Source organism: Sebastes fasciatus, chromosome 10 (genome assembly GCF_043250625.1).
Source record: "Sebastes fasciatus isolate fSebFas1 chromosome 10, fSebFas1.pri, whole genome shotgun sequence".
NCBI lineage: Eukaryota > Metazoa > Chordata > Actinopteri > Perciformes > Sebastidae > Sebastes > Sebastes fasciatus.
The window spans coordinates 18,901,196-18,914,575 of NC_133804.1; the positions used below are offsets into that span (position 1 = coordinate 18,901,196).

A 13,380-nucleotide genomic window follows, 5' to 3' on the forward strand; every position below is an offset into this window, starting at 1 on the left:
GCAGTCTATAATTCATGTGATTGCACTGCTTCTTCTTTTTATAGGTCCGGTACGTGTTACTTGATGTAATGGCTCTTTCCCGCCATCCTCTTTTAACTCTATGGAAGAATGCATTAGTGTAATGTGTAAAATACTAAATACTCTGGAGGAATCAGGCAAAGTCATACAGTGCATGTAATCTTGACCACAACACAGACAAGGGAGCAGAGAAAATGCCCTGGCTTTCGGTCCATCCTTTGAATAATTAAAAGGATGCTTTATTGGTTTGTCCTGCCCAACATGCTGTGGACAATGAGAGTGAGCTTTCCCCAGGTGAGCCATGGTGGCAGCTGCCGAGCCAGAGTAAACTGGAAATTGAGAGCCGTGCAGATAATTTAATCTTAGTTTAATTAAAGGATCTACATGCAGGGTGGAAGTGCAAATATTGAACAAAGTTAAAAAGCTGTATACTCTTCATATATGCGTGTATTTAGTCTCAGAAATGTTGAAAACAGATGCTAAGTATAGCTGTTGTGTGCTATGTCAGCAGCATTTCCTGTTTAAAGCGGGGTTGTGCTAATTTTTCCTGATCACAACAAAACATTCTTACTTCTTAATCCTCGGGTGCTGCCTCAGGCGTCAGACTTTCTCAATTAGATGCAGATTTCATCTTCTTTCACTATGAAACGAGGGAGCCATGTCTTCCCAAAATAGCATCCCATAATCTGGTTTTTAATTGAGCATACGTTATGCAATGTGACTGATGTGACGCCACATAATAAATCTCTGTCACCTAACAGTCATACCTCTCTCTGGCCTCCACCTCTGCAGGTTCCTCTGTGCTGTTCTTCACATCTTCCTGGCCGGTGATGGCGTCCTCTTTCCTCGTGGTGCTCGGCGAGGAGCTGCTCTTTGAAGATTCCTCGTTGACCTGGAGACCCTGGATGGTGTTCTGCTGATGCCATGATTGTTGACCCGCTCTGACGTAGACAGGTGTGGGCCCTGTCGTCTGTGCCAAGATGCTGTGGACCGGGCTGTTATTCTTCCGTAGTCCTCCAACGCCTCTCTCCCGTGAGTGACTCTTCAGCCGGCCCTGGACGGGCGTCCCTCTGTGGTCCAGGCCATCCTGCTGAATGTAACCTCCCACCCCGCCGCCGCTGCCTCCTCCACCGCCAGCCGAACCTTGGGATGAATGGCTGAACCAGCGCCAGCGGAGCCTGAGGATCTGCTTCACGTCAAATTCCTTCTTCCCCGACACAGACATCCTCCTCTGGGTTTGGAGACGAAGGCAATGGTACGTTGAGTCCCCAAAAACATGGAGAGCAGAGGAGAGAAGAGCCTTGATTTCAGTCCTCACTGACTACAATGTGCCTCTTCTCTTCCGTTATTGTCTCACTACTATCATGACCACCCCCTCCTTCTTCTATTACTCCTCCGTTGTTCTTTTAGTGGAGATGGAAAGCAGTCCTCTGCAGCTTTTGTTCCTGTGCCTGAGACTACTACCCTCCCTCCAACTCTCCCCCTCTGTCTTTCTCTCTCTCTCTTTCTTTCCCTCCTGTGCTGCTGCTGTTTCTGTTTGCTGCTGCTGCTGCTGCTGTGCCGCTGGAGCTGAGTTAATGCACATGCATGATCCACACTCCCTCCCCTTCGTCTCCCCTGTTTCGCTTTCTCTCTCTCTCTCACTCTCTCTCCCTCTCTGCTTGTCTCTCCTCTGCACACACACATTCACACACACACACACCCACTCTGAGGGATAGACATATATACTCTGAAAATAAAATGAGAAAATCTCCCAAGCCCTGCCCAGTCCCCTCTGCCGCTGTGTCCCTGTAAAAGTGTGTGTGGTGTGTGTGTGTGTGATAACAGGGTTGCCTTCTCTTGCTGCGAGGGGGAGGTGGGGTATCATAGAGCCAGGATGATGAGGTCACACCTTCACAAAGTAAATCACTGCTTGCTCAAGGAAGGAAAGAGGAAGACTACTAACAACACTGTGCCATCAGGACTATTACTGTAGCAGGAGCTTGTAATCCATTAATGTATGTAGATACACACGCAAGCTCATCCGTGAATAGAAAAGCAGGATACATTAATAACTCTCTCATAAATAACTAACACTCATCAACACACACATTCTTCAAGGCAAGTGAAATGTATCTCACACTAACACACATCTGTGTGCAGTCTGCTATTCTCACATCAAACAGAGTCCCATGGGGGACTGTCTCAGTGTATGTAGCCATGCAGAAAAAATATTCTCCTTCAGTCACTGTCTTGAAATCCCCCCCTGCGATTACAAGTGAGAAACTACATACTGATGAATCTTCAAGGTCAGTAAGCTGCCTCTTCCCCGGTCAGGGCTTCAGTCTTTTGCATTTCAAAAATAGATTCTGCATAAGGTTAACACTGCACCATGCAGGTAATTGAGATCCCACACATTAACTCCAAAGGCAAAGGGACGCTGGAACAGAACACAAGGTAATATGGGGACAATTGATCAATAATGAGGGCATCACCAGCATATGAAAACAGCACGGTGGTATGATGTAGGGCAGTGATTCTCAACCGCTAGGCCGCAACCGCATACAGCGGGTTACCGGGCTGCAGAGATGTTATCTGACAGGAGCCGATCATCCCCGTTCACTGTGCAGAATGATGCAGGCTATGAAGGGTAATGTTTTCTCTATGCTCACTTTAAATCTATGCAATTTGCGCAATTGTGATGTGGAAATAAGATGCCTCCAATGCATACACACTGAGAGTTGACTTTTTAGTGAAGTAGAGGATAGGGGTGTAAAAATATATTGAAAAATATCGAATAGGGCAATATTATGTTTTGTGAACAAAATCGATTCTCAAAATCGATTTTTAATTAATAGTTTACGAAGATTGACTCAGTCAATGCTTTATTTCATATGTGCCCTCTCAAAGTAGTGCGATGATGTTGGATGTTACAGAGACTGTGATAAATGCAAATGCAGATCTCACTGTTCTGATTGCATAAAAAACAAAACTTTTTTACTCAGGTTTTATGCATATTGTGGTGTGTTCTTTATACTATGACAGTTTTCCTAAAATTGTATCTTAAAAATTGCAATATAACACCTTACTTACAGTATCACAATATATCGAATATATATTGACCCCTATATCATGATACATATCGTATCGCCAGATTCTTGCCAATACAAATCCCTATGAGAGGACATCTTGTGTCAGACACATTTGCGTATTCATTAGGGTTGTCAAAATTAACGTGATAATAACGCGTTGACGCAAATTTGTTTTAACACCACTAATTTGTTTAATGTGTTAAGCAACTTGATACGGGCTCAGTATCAAAGCTAGAGTGAAGATACTGGTACCATATGAAAGTAGAAAAACCTAAGGAATCCATTGATACCAACCATGTCATACTAGCTTGTCGTGATGAGGCTAAATAAAGCTCCAAACGTACGCTAAATTTTGGCGAGGAAAAACTGGAAGTTGAAGTTATCTATTGCATTCGCAAAACAATGATTATTACTAGCGCTGTCAACGTTAACGCGATAATAATGCAAATTTGTTTTGTCACCACCAATTTCTAATTAAAACTTGCGTTTTTTAGGTTGTAGCGTGCTCAATTTCAAAGCTTGAAACTACAAAACCTAAGGAATCCATTGGTATCAACCGTGTCATACTAGCTTGTCACAAAAGAGGTTAAATAACGCTCCAAACTTATGCTAAATTTTGGCGAGAAAAAACTGGCATGGCCATTTTCAAGAGGTCCCTTGACCTCTGACCTCAAGATATGTGAATGTAAATGGGTTCTATGGGTACCCACGAGTCTCCCCTTTACAGACATGCCCAATTTATGATAATCACATGCAGTTTGGGGCAAGTCATAGTCAAGTCGACACACTGACAACTGTTGCTTGTTGGGCTTCAGTTTTTCATGTTATGATTTGAACATATTTTTCATGCTAAATGCAGTACCTGTGAGGGTTTCTGGACAATGTTTGTGATTGTTTGTGTTGTTAATTGATTTCCAATAATAAATATAGACATACATTTGCATAAAGCAGCATATTTGCTTATTAAATACTTGACAAATCTCCTTTTAAGGTATATTTTGAACAGATACAAAATATGAGTTATTTACGATTTATTGCAATTAACTATGGACCATCATGAGATTAATCGTGATTGAATATTTTAATTGATTGACAGCCTTAATATTCATAGATTAGATACATTTTGGATTTTTTAATTACAAAGAACCACACCCACCCACCACTCTTCGCTAGCTTGCCGGTCCCTATATCCAAAACGGTTACTATAGAGTTTTCTGTGTACACTATTGGATCTGGGTGTTTTTAAGTACTTTATTATGATCCAGTTGTCAAAGGAAGCTCTATATGCCCAAAGGGCAGGTGGTAATTGGATTTAGAAATGGATTGTGAACCATGGAAGATTGTGAACCACGACAAGCCTAATCCTAACTGCTTGATACTCCTGAGCATCTGGTCTGGATTTATGGATTTCTACATTGGAATCAATGTTAATGTTCTGCACCTGAGCTCCCTATTAACACTGTGTTTGTTATCACTGCAAGCTTACACACTGACATAACAGAATTACAGTGAACTTGTATTCCTGTGAAATAGATGAAAATGAAAACGCAGCACGGTCTTTCTGTACTCGTTTTCTAATTTCTACTTCCATGACAAAGGTGAGAGGAGAAGCTTGCACTCAAACTGATGGATTTCAATATTGTAAAATCTCTCATCCGCCTCCACAAACCTCCCACTGCAGGTTTGGAAGAGTGGACTTATCCAGCTATTGTGTCCACTATATCTACCTAAACCATAACTGGCCATAATATTTGATGGGGACAGGAATTGATCTGAAAATATCTTCCACTCACAGACTGCACATTGCCTCCATTCTCTGATCATAGATAACATATTTAAAGCCGAGGATGAAACACACACTTTTTTATTTACACTCACAAATGCTTGTAAGTCATTGACAGAAGCATTGGTGAGGGATTTACAGATAACTAGTCATTTCTACTCAAATTAGCTGAGAATGTCACTTTTACTGTTCTTCGCACATGCCAAACAACAACACAGTGGAGACAGAGATTATGATTATTACAGAGACAAGGATTTTCCCACAACTACTATAAGATCAAGAAATACACATCATAAAAATTCAAGTCGATGCATTATTCAAATAAACTCTATTGTAGAAACTACAGGAGATTGAAAGGCTGCATGAAGGGTGTGGATCATCCTTTGTTTATATCCAAGTCTTTATGCTAATGATACAATAAGAGTGGATGATAATTCTCACAGTCAAGAGGCAAAACACTGAATTATTAATACGAGCTTTCTCTGCATATAAAAATATTTTACATTGTATTAAATTGTTTTGGAACCAAAAAGGACCAGCGCGAATTAACTGGTTCCTTCTGGGGATTCTGATAATTGAAGGAGTTTCTGTGTGAATAAGTAGGCCTATGTGAGAGACAAGATTAAGTATGTGACAGCCAAGAATAATTTATTTTCAGGCAAAAATATTTAATTTGGAGAAAAGCCAATTCCTCTCTCGTCTCAGTTGTTACATTTTTCAGGACAAGTAATACAATTTTTTGTAAATATATATTGATACAGGTCACTGTTAAGATTATGCTGCAAGTGATACAAAAGAGGAATGCAGATACAGATACAGATCCTTGTCTGTGTAGGTTAATTGTGCGTTGATCTGTTGGCAATGCCTTGGGGCTCCAGTAGGGGATCACGCTCTGCTGGTCGTGTCTAGAAGGTAACCTGCTAATTGCGAATACTCGCGAAAACTCTTGTGCGACTCGCTGCCCAACGACCTATCCTAACCTTAACCAATACCTAACCTTACCTACTCAAGGTCAATGCCTAACATTAACCAATGCATAACCTTAACCACTCTAGGGCAATGCCTCTAACCTTAACCACTTAAGATCAATGCCTAACCTTAACAATCTCACAAGAGTTTCCCCAGTTTGCTAGTTCCCATCTAGCCACTACCTCCCAAAAGTGAAGCCAAAACATTTCATTTGCCCCCTGGTGGCTGGCTGCAGTATAGGTCATAAAGCCTGCTCCTCTGGTTGTGTCTAGAGGGTAACCTAGTAATTGCGAAAGCTTGCAAAAACTCTGGAGGGACTCATTGCTCGAGGACGTATCCTAACCTTAACTAATGCATAACCTTAAATATTTTAGGTCAATGCCTAACTTTAACTATTCGAGGTCAACACACTACACTAGCTGCCGGTGTTATGTTGACGTCTGTTCCCCCGTTGAATAGTGTTTCTCTCCTGTTAAAATGATAGCGCTCCCTCGGTAGTTAGGGTTAGGGATAAGAGTTGGTTCAGGTGGGGAAACGCATATCGACGGGAATCGGTAACGTTACTCGACCCTACCTGTAACCTCGTGGTCCTGCCGTAGAGTCGGACTGTTCCATGTACATTCATACAGTTTACCCTGTCATTGGCATTTAAGCTTGGCTACATTCATATCTATGCGTTTGTTTATTTTATCACTGTTAGAGGTCTGTTGATGTGTCTAGTGATCCAAAAAAGTTCTAATATATATCATAAGTAAAACATTAAGCTGGAGTACAATGTAGATCATTTTGAGAATGGTACAAAAACACAATTTAAAGAGATAATTTAGTCACGATAACTGTGGTCCTGAAGCTGAGTGCGTTTTGTTTACATTGTTTAAAATGTAACTCAATACAGAGACGAGTGAAGGCGAGAGCTGTGTGTTGGTTTCCTGTTAGAGGGCACAGCATCTACATGCTTGGATTTTGTGTTCTCACCACAAAAACAGTTCAGATGCTTTCGCATTTCCTTTGTCTGTAAGGGAAGCCATCTTGTTTTGCCGTGCCTCAGACCTTCACCTTTTTGACATCAGTTAAATGAATGACCTCCATTAATTGAAACCAGCAATATCATTGGATGTACAGTATTTATTGATCACAAGTTTGAGTATGTTGCACACATTGTTTATGGTTTATGCTCTAAGTGATGCTAAAGCCACTTTCATTAAGTGCCATAATAACATTAAATGTACATAAAATTGTGGTGTTACTAACCTCCCTCTGCTGTTCTACAACCAGAATGGGACATACTTTACTACAGGAATAAAAATGTATATAATAATTTTATTGAACTGAACAAAATGATGTTGAGGAATATTATTGCCCATATTATTTCCTAGGCTGAGGTTGATTTTGTGAATACACAATCAAATTATGTTTGTTTTTTTGGTTCCGTTGTTATTTCTTACTAACCACTACTAATGTTTTGCCTCAGTCGTTAATCACTAAGAGTCATTATCACCGCAGGTAGCATTAGCTGTGTGCATAAACTGATGAAAGCAAAGACTTTAATATTCTCTCGGTTTTTGTTATTGGAAAGAAATCTCCTCGTCTCCCGAGTGCTTTTTGTTGGTCCTGGAGGCACTCGATGCTCCTTTGCACTTGATACCTTTCTGAATCAAACATGATCTGAAAGCAGCTTTGAATAAAGCTGTGAATGTGCTGTATATTACCAAAAACCCATTCATTATGAAAATCGCATTAGTAAAAACACAAACTAGACAATTTCCATATTAGCGTCCATTCATTATCTACTAGTACATGAACATGGATTCTAAATGAAACTCATATTACTGTTGCATAGAATTAATAGTGTATTTTAAGGACACTATCTATATGTCTAGGAAGCCTAGGTGTATTATAATAATAATAAAGGCTCATTAGAGTGAGAGATGATCTAATGTATAGTAACAAGCCATCACACTGCGTAACCTCTTTTATTCTTGCAGGAGTCAAGGACACCATCTGGCTGCACTCCGCATGACACATGAGATGTCAGATGTCAGACTGGTGTGGTAAACCACATTATCATCCAACATCTGCCTCCCCAGTGAACATACCTACGTGCCTAGACGGCTATTCTTCGAGCCTTGCACTAGCAATCAAACTAAGTTAAATGTCTTTTGTATCGTGTTATAAACAATATATAATTATAGAATATGAAATGTAAATCAATAAAAAGCCAAGATCCATGTCAGGAAAACTACAACAGCCATGCCTTGCTAGAGTTATCAGACATTTGGTAACGGGGTGTGCTTATATACTGTATCTACAGTCTCTGTGTGTGTATTTTACATTGTATTCACAAGGTTATACTGTGGAGTATGTGGGATACAAACATGAATGGGAACACCCACCAACCCCAGCTACCTCTGCAAAATCCCAGCATGAATGTTAACTAAATGCTTCTTGGAAAGATGAAGGAAAGGCCTCGCATGTCAAATCCCATGCTGTGTTGGGCAGTGATATTTCAAATATAATAGACCATTGTCCATATTCATGAGACTAACAAGAGGTTATAGCTCAGAAAAATAAAACGCGATGACGAATCAACCACACACACCAACACGTGCTCACCGGCACTCACACAGCATTTACAGTTTATACATACACACACACAAATGATGATTTGAAGTTTCAGAGCAATATAAGAGATTACTTTCAAATGTAAGAATGTGTAGTTATTTGCTGTAACATCCCTGACATGTCCATGACCAGGGTGCAGAAACGAGATACAGCCTTTCACTCACTATGGAGGTCAGGGGGAACAAGTTGGAAATGTATGAGAAAATTACAATTAAATATTATGGCTGGAACGGTAGACAAGGTTATTATATCTTCTGAATCAATAGCTTGCATCGTTTTAGATGCATCTGAACGTAACCAAGGACATACCGTAACCAGGATGCAAAGTAAAAAGTTATGTTTTTTTTACTGAGGAACAGATTTATGGTACTGGCTAAAGTAAATCTCTTTCATGCAATACCCTCATCTATATACATTTTAAACAAATGTCAGTCATTTTTTCTTCTTACCTGAGAAACTGTTACTCCTCAGCATTCAAACAGTGGAATTATCTTCCAAAATGGATGGCCAACGGAGGCGAACTGCATGTAATCCAATAATTTACACGTAACAACTGTGCTGGACTGTTCCAACTTTTTCTTCTCCTGTGTCCCTCTTTCAGCGCAAAAAATGTTTGCCTCTCCAGAAAGGAAGGGGGCTCTTTCCTCTTTTAAAGGAAACTCCTGATAAGTTCCTTCCTCTGCACTACAACAATTGCATTCAAGCAACGAACACTGGGATCACATCCTGTGTTTGAGGTAAAACACCGCTTTCACAAAGCCTTACCCTAAAAAAACATGTTTCTGTAAAACTTGTGTTGCTTTTTTTCCAACAGCTGCATGAAAAGAACATTATTACTGAAACGAACGCATATATGTGTGTTGCAAATACATTTTAAGTAATTATAATGTCACATAAAGAGTAATCATTGATAAACAATAAAAAGTTGTAAAACTGTATAATGACTGTGTAGCTTTGTATCTTTGAGTCTGATAAAATATAGTGCAGAATTAATTATTCGCCAAAAAAGTCAGTGAAAACTCTTTTGAAGACTGTATTTATCAAATCCTTGTAACAGTGGTGGTGTATTATCTTTTAACCACTGGGTGGCATATTTAACATTTTCTCTTAAGAAGACTTCCATCCATAGTTTAAAGTTTAGTTTAAAGGGTCAGGCATTTCAAGGGGCTATAAAAGATTTTTATTTTGCCAAAATGATCCTATTCTCTAGCTTCATTCGCACATGTAAGCCCAATTTCAGCTACATTGTAGGTAATGTGAAAAGTCTGAAAATATTTTGTGATAGTTAAGACCTGTGAATTGGAACAATATCAACAAACGTGTTTTTTTTTTTCTTTTGTGCCGTATTATAATATCCTATTTGTACAACACAACTGAACGATAAACTGCAAATGTCTCATCACAACACATAACTGAGTTTTATTTTTCTTGATAAGCAACCTTTTGCAATTCAGAGAATAATAAAGTCATAAAGGTGGAAGTAACATGTCGTTGTTAAACCATCATAAAACGGGGGGCATGTCAGAGTATCCAGCCACAGAGAGCACAGAGGAGACCTGACAGTCCCATACAGGTGAGCCCTTTACCGGCGAGGTTATCTCCAAGCTACCGAGTATAAACACAGTAGCGCCGAGCACACAGAGATAACCAGAACTACTTCAGCATCAAACTAGACCGACTAAGCAGTTTACAACAGACGAGTTTAGGTTAATATATAATATAGTATGTTGAAAAATTTCATGAAAAAAAGTCATAGTATAGTATGTTGAAAAAATAAGTCATAGAATAGTATGTAGGAAAAAAAAGTCATAGTATAGTATATAGAAAAAATTAAAAAGTCACAGTATATAATGTTGAAAAAATAAAAAAGTCATACTATAGTATGTGGGGAAAAAAAAACACGACTACTCATAGTACATACTATACTATGACTTTTTTTCATGAAATTTTTCGACATACTATATGACTTTTTTCATAAAGATTTTTCAGACATACTATACTATGACTTTTTTTCATGAAATTTTTCGACATAATATACTATGACTTTTATATCATACATTTTTCGACATACTATATTATGACTTTTTAAATTTTTTCAACATACTATACTATGACTTTTTTTCATGAAATTTCCGACATACTATACTGACTTTTATATCATACATTTTTCGACATACTATATTATGACTTTTTTATTTTTTCAACTTACTATACTATGAAAAAAAGTAATAGTATAGTATGTCGTAAAAATAAGTTATAATATAGTTTGTAAAAAATAATTCATAATATAGCATGTTGAAAAAAAGTCATATTATAGTATGTCGAAAAAATAAAAAAGTCATAGTATAGTATGTCGAAACATTTTTAAAAAGTCATAGTATAGAATGTGGAAAAAATAAAAAAGTCACAGTATATAATGTTGAAAAAATAAAAAAAAGTCATACTATAGTATGTTGGGAAAAAAACACATCTACTCATAGTACATACTATACTATGACTTTTTTTCATGAAATTTTTCGAGATACTATACTATGACTTTTTTTATTTTTTCAACATACTATATTATGACTTTTTCCATGAAATTTTTTGACATAGTATAATATGACTTTTATATCATACATTTTTCGACATACTATATTATGACTTTTATATCATACATTTTTCGACATACTATATCATAAATCAGTAACGTATGTCAAAAAATTAAAAAGAATTCACCCTATGGAATGTCGAAAAAAAGTCATAGTAAAGTATGTTTAAAAACTTTTTAAAAGGTTATAGAATAGTATGTCAAAAAAATAGCATAGTATAGTATGTCGAAAAAAAGTCATAGTATAGTAAGTCGACAAAATAAAAAAGTCATACTCAAGTATTTAAAAAAAAAAAGGCATAGTAAAGTATGTCGAAAAAATTAAAAAGTCATACTCAAGTATTTCGGAAAAAAAAGTCATAGTATAGTATTTCGAAAAAAAGCCATTGTATAGTATGAAGAAAAAATAGAAAAAGTCATAGTATAGTATGTCGGGAAAAAAACTCATAGTATACTATGTTGAAAAAATAAAAAAGTCATAGTATAATATGAAGAAAAAATTTAAAAAACTCATGGTATTGTATGTCGAAAAAATAAATAAGTCATAGTATAGTATGTCGAGAAAAAGTCAAAGTATAGTATGTCGAAAAAAAAAAAATCATGGTATAGTATGTTGAAAATAAAGTCATAGTATGTCAAAAAAAAGTCATAGTATAGTAGGTGGAAAAATATTTTTTTTAAAAGAGTCATACTATAGTATGTTGAAAAAATAAAAAAAAGTCATAGTATAGTATGTGAAAAAAAAGTTATACTAGAGTATGTTGAAAAAAAAAAAGTCTTCTTCTTCTTCCTTCTTCTTCTTCTTCTTCTTCTTCTTTGGAGTATTCCAACAGTTGATTGCATTGCTGCCTCCTACTGGTTTTAATCGCACACTGTTATTCTATTACAGCCTTAAAGCTGGAGTAGGCAGAATGTTTTTGTTTTTTCACCGTATATGATTCTGAAATGGGCCATTCTGCATAATGAGTACTTTTTATTTTTGGTACTAGTGGCAGTAGGCAGTATATTTTTGGTATCATTGGGCAAAAATGCCATAATAACCTTTCAGCATATTGTAATTAAAGTGTTCTGAGAGATAACTAGACTTCTGCACATCATCATGGCTCTGTTTTCAGACTTTATAAAATCTAGCCCGTGACGGGAGGCTTTGACCAGTCATTTCAGAGAGAGAGCGTTCCTATTGGCTGTGCTCTGGTCATGTGACCGGAACTTGGCGTTCCTTCACCAGATTTAACAATGGCTGCAGCGTCACACACATTCTAATTTTACAGCTAAACCGTGCACTACAAGATGATTCTGAAAACATTTGAGGTGACAAATAGGCATTAACGTAACATAATATTGATTCATATTTGATCAGCGCTGCCTAGTTTGACCGTTTGGTCGGAGTTCGCGAGTGATTGACAGCCGGCTCTCATAGACTGCAGCTGGAGAGCAGACCTCAGATCAGCTCTTACTGCTTGTTTTCCTCCGGTAAGTGAAATCTTGCAGATGCACATGATTTTTGTTAGGTTACCCGTTTCATGTACTACTGTCACAATATAGCGTTTTATAAAAATAACTTTTTTTAATCATATTTGCTCCAATCTCGCCCACTTCAGCTTTAAGTACATAAAAGTTTTGTACTTTTACTTAAGTACAGTAAGATTTTGAATGCAGGACTTTTACATGTAACAGAGTATTTTTACAGTGTGATACTGCAACTTTTACATTAAAAGATCTGGGTGCTTCTTCCACCACTGATATTTTTATGTTTGGTATTTAAGTACCCCAAATTTGAAACTTTTGGCTCTACAAAGGTGACAAAGAACAATTTTGGGGTATACTTGAGTTTTTCCATTTCATTCTACTTTATACTTCTACTCCACCACATCTCAGAGGTAAGTATTGCACTTTATACTCCACTACGTTTATTTAACAGCTTTAGTTACTTTTTAGTTACTTTTCAGATAGAAAAAAAACACATGTTAAGCTTATAAAATACAATAATCTGTTAAAAAAATTAAACCAGTGGTTTCAAATCTTTTTGGTTTGTGACCATGACTTGTTAGCAGTTCCACTAAAGAGACATTTCACCTCTAAACTTCTCAGATGGTTCAATTTTAATAACTGTTTGAGGCTCAAAAAGGTAAAATTATCCACTACTTCTGAAAAAAGCAAAGATTTGAGAAACGTCCAAAAGGAAAATACACAATTGGGAAACAGAACATTTATTTTTATTTTATTTTTTGATGTTTTCTACACCATTAATAATCTGAAGACCCCGTTGTGACCCTTTGGAGGGAGCCTAACCCCTAAATTAGGAACCACTGGATGAAACTATCTAA

The 13,380-nt window shown here is 37.3% G+C and overlaps 1 protein-coding gene and 1 long non-coding RNA gene across 4 annotated transcripts in view; one reads left to right on the forward strand and one right to left on the reverse strand.

The window, feature by feature from the left end:
* Nucleotides 1-9,075, reverse strand: part of klhl4 (kelch-like family member 4) — a 37,272-nt gene extending 28,197 nt beyond the window's left edge. Inside the window, exon 1 of one of the 2 annotated variants that reach the window (XM_074648713.1) lies at nt 8,913-9,075. Coding sequence is in view for 1 of the 2 variants with exons in the window: in XM_074648712.1 (XP_074504813.1) it covers nt 786-1,243 (458 nt within the window). In the remaining variant the exon portion in view is untranslated. Of the gene's footprint in view, nt 1-785; nt 1,244-8,912 lie in introns of those variants that run through there. The other variant, XM_074648712.1, reaches the window with a different exon arrangement.
* The window catches only part of LOC141775389 (uncharacterized), an 82,153-nt gene extending 73,002 nt beyond the window's left edge, over nt 1-9,151 (forward strand). The window contains exons 3-4 of one of the 2 annotated variants that reach the window (XR_012595594.1): nt 811-1,273; nt 9,065-9,151. This is a non-coding gene — a long non-coding RNA (uncharacterized LOC141775389). Of the gene's footprint in view, nt 1-810; nt 1,274-7,826; nt 7,966-9,064 lie in introns of those variants that run through there. The other variant, XR_012595595.1, reaches the window with a different exon arrangement.
* The last annotated feature ends 4,229 nt before the right edge of the window (nt 9,152-13,380 follow it).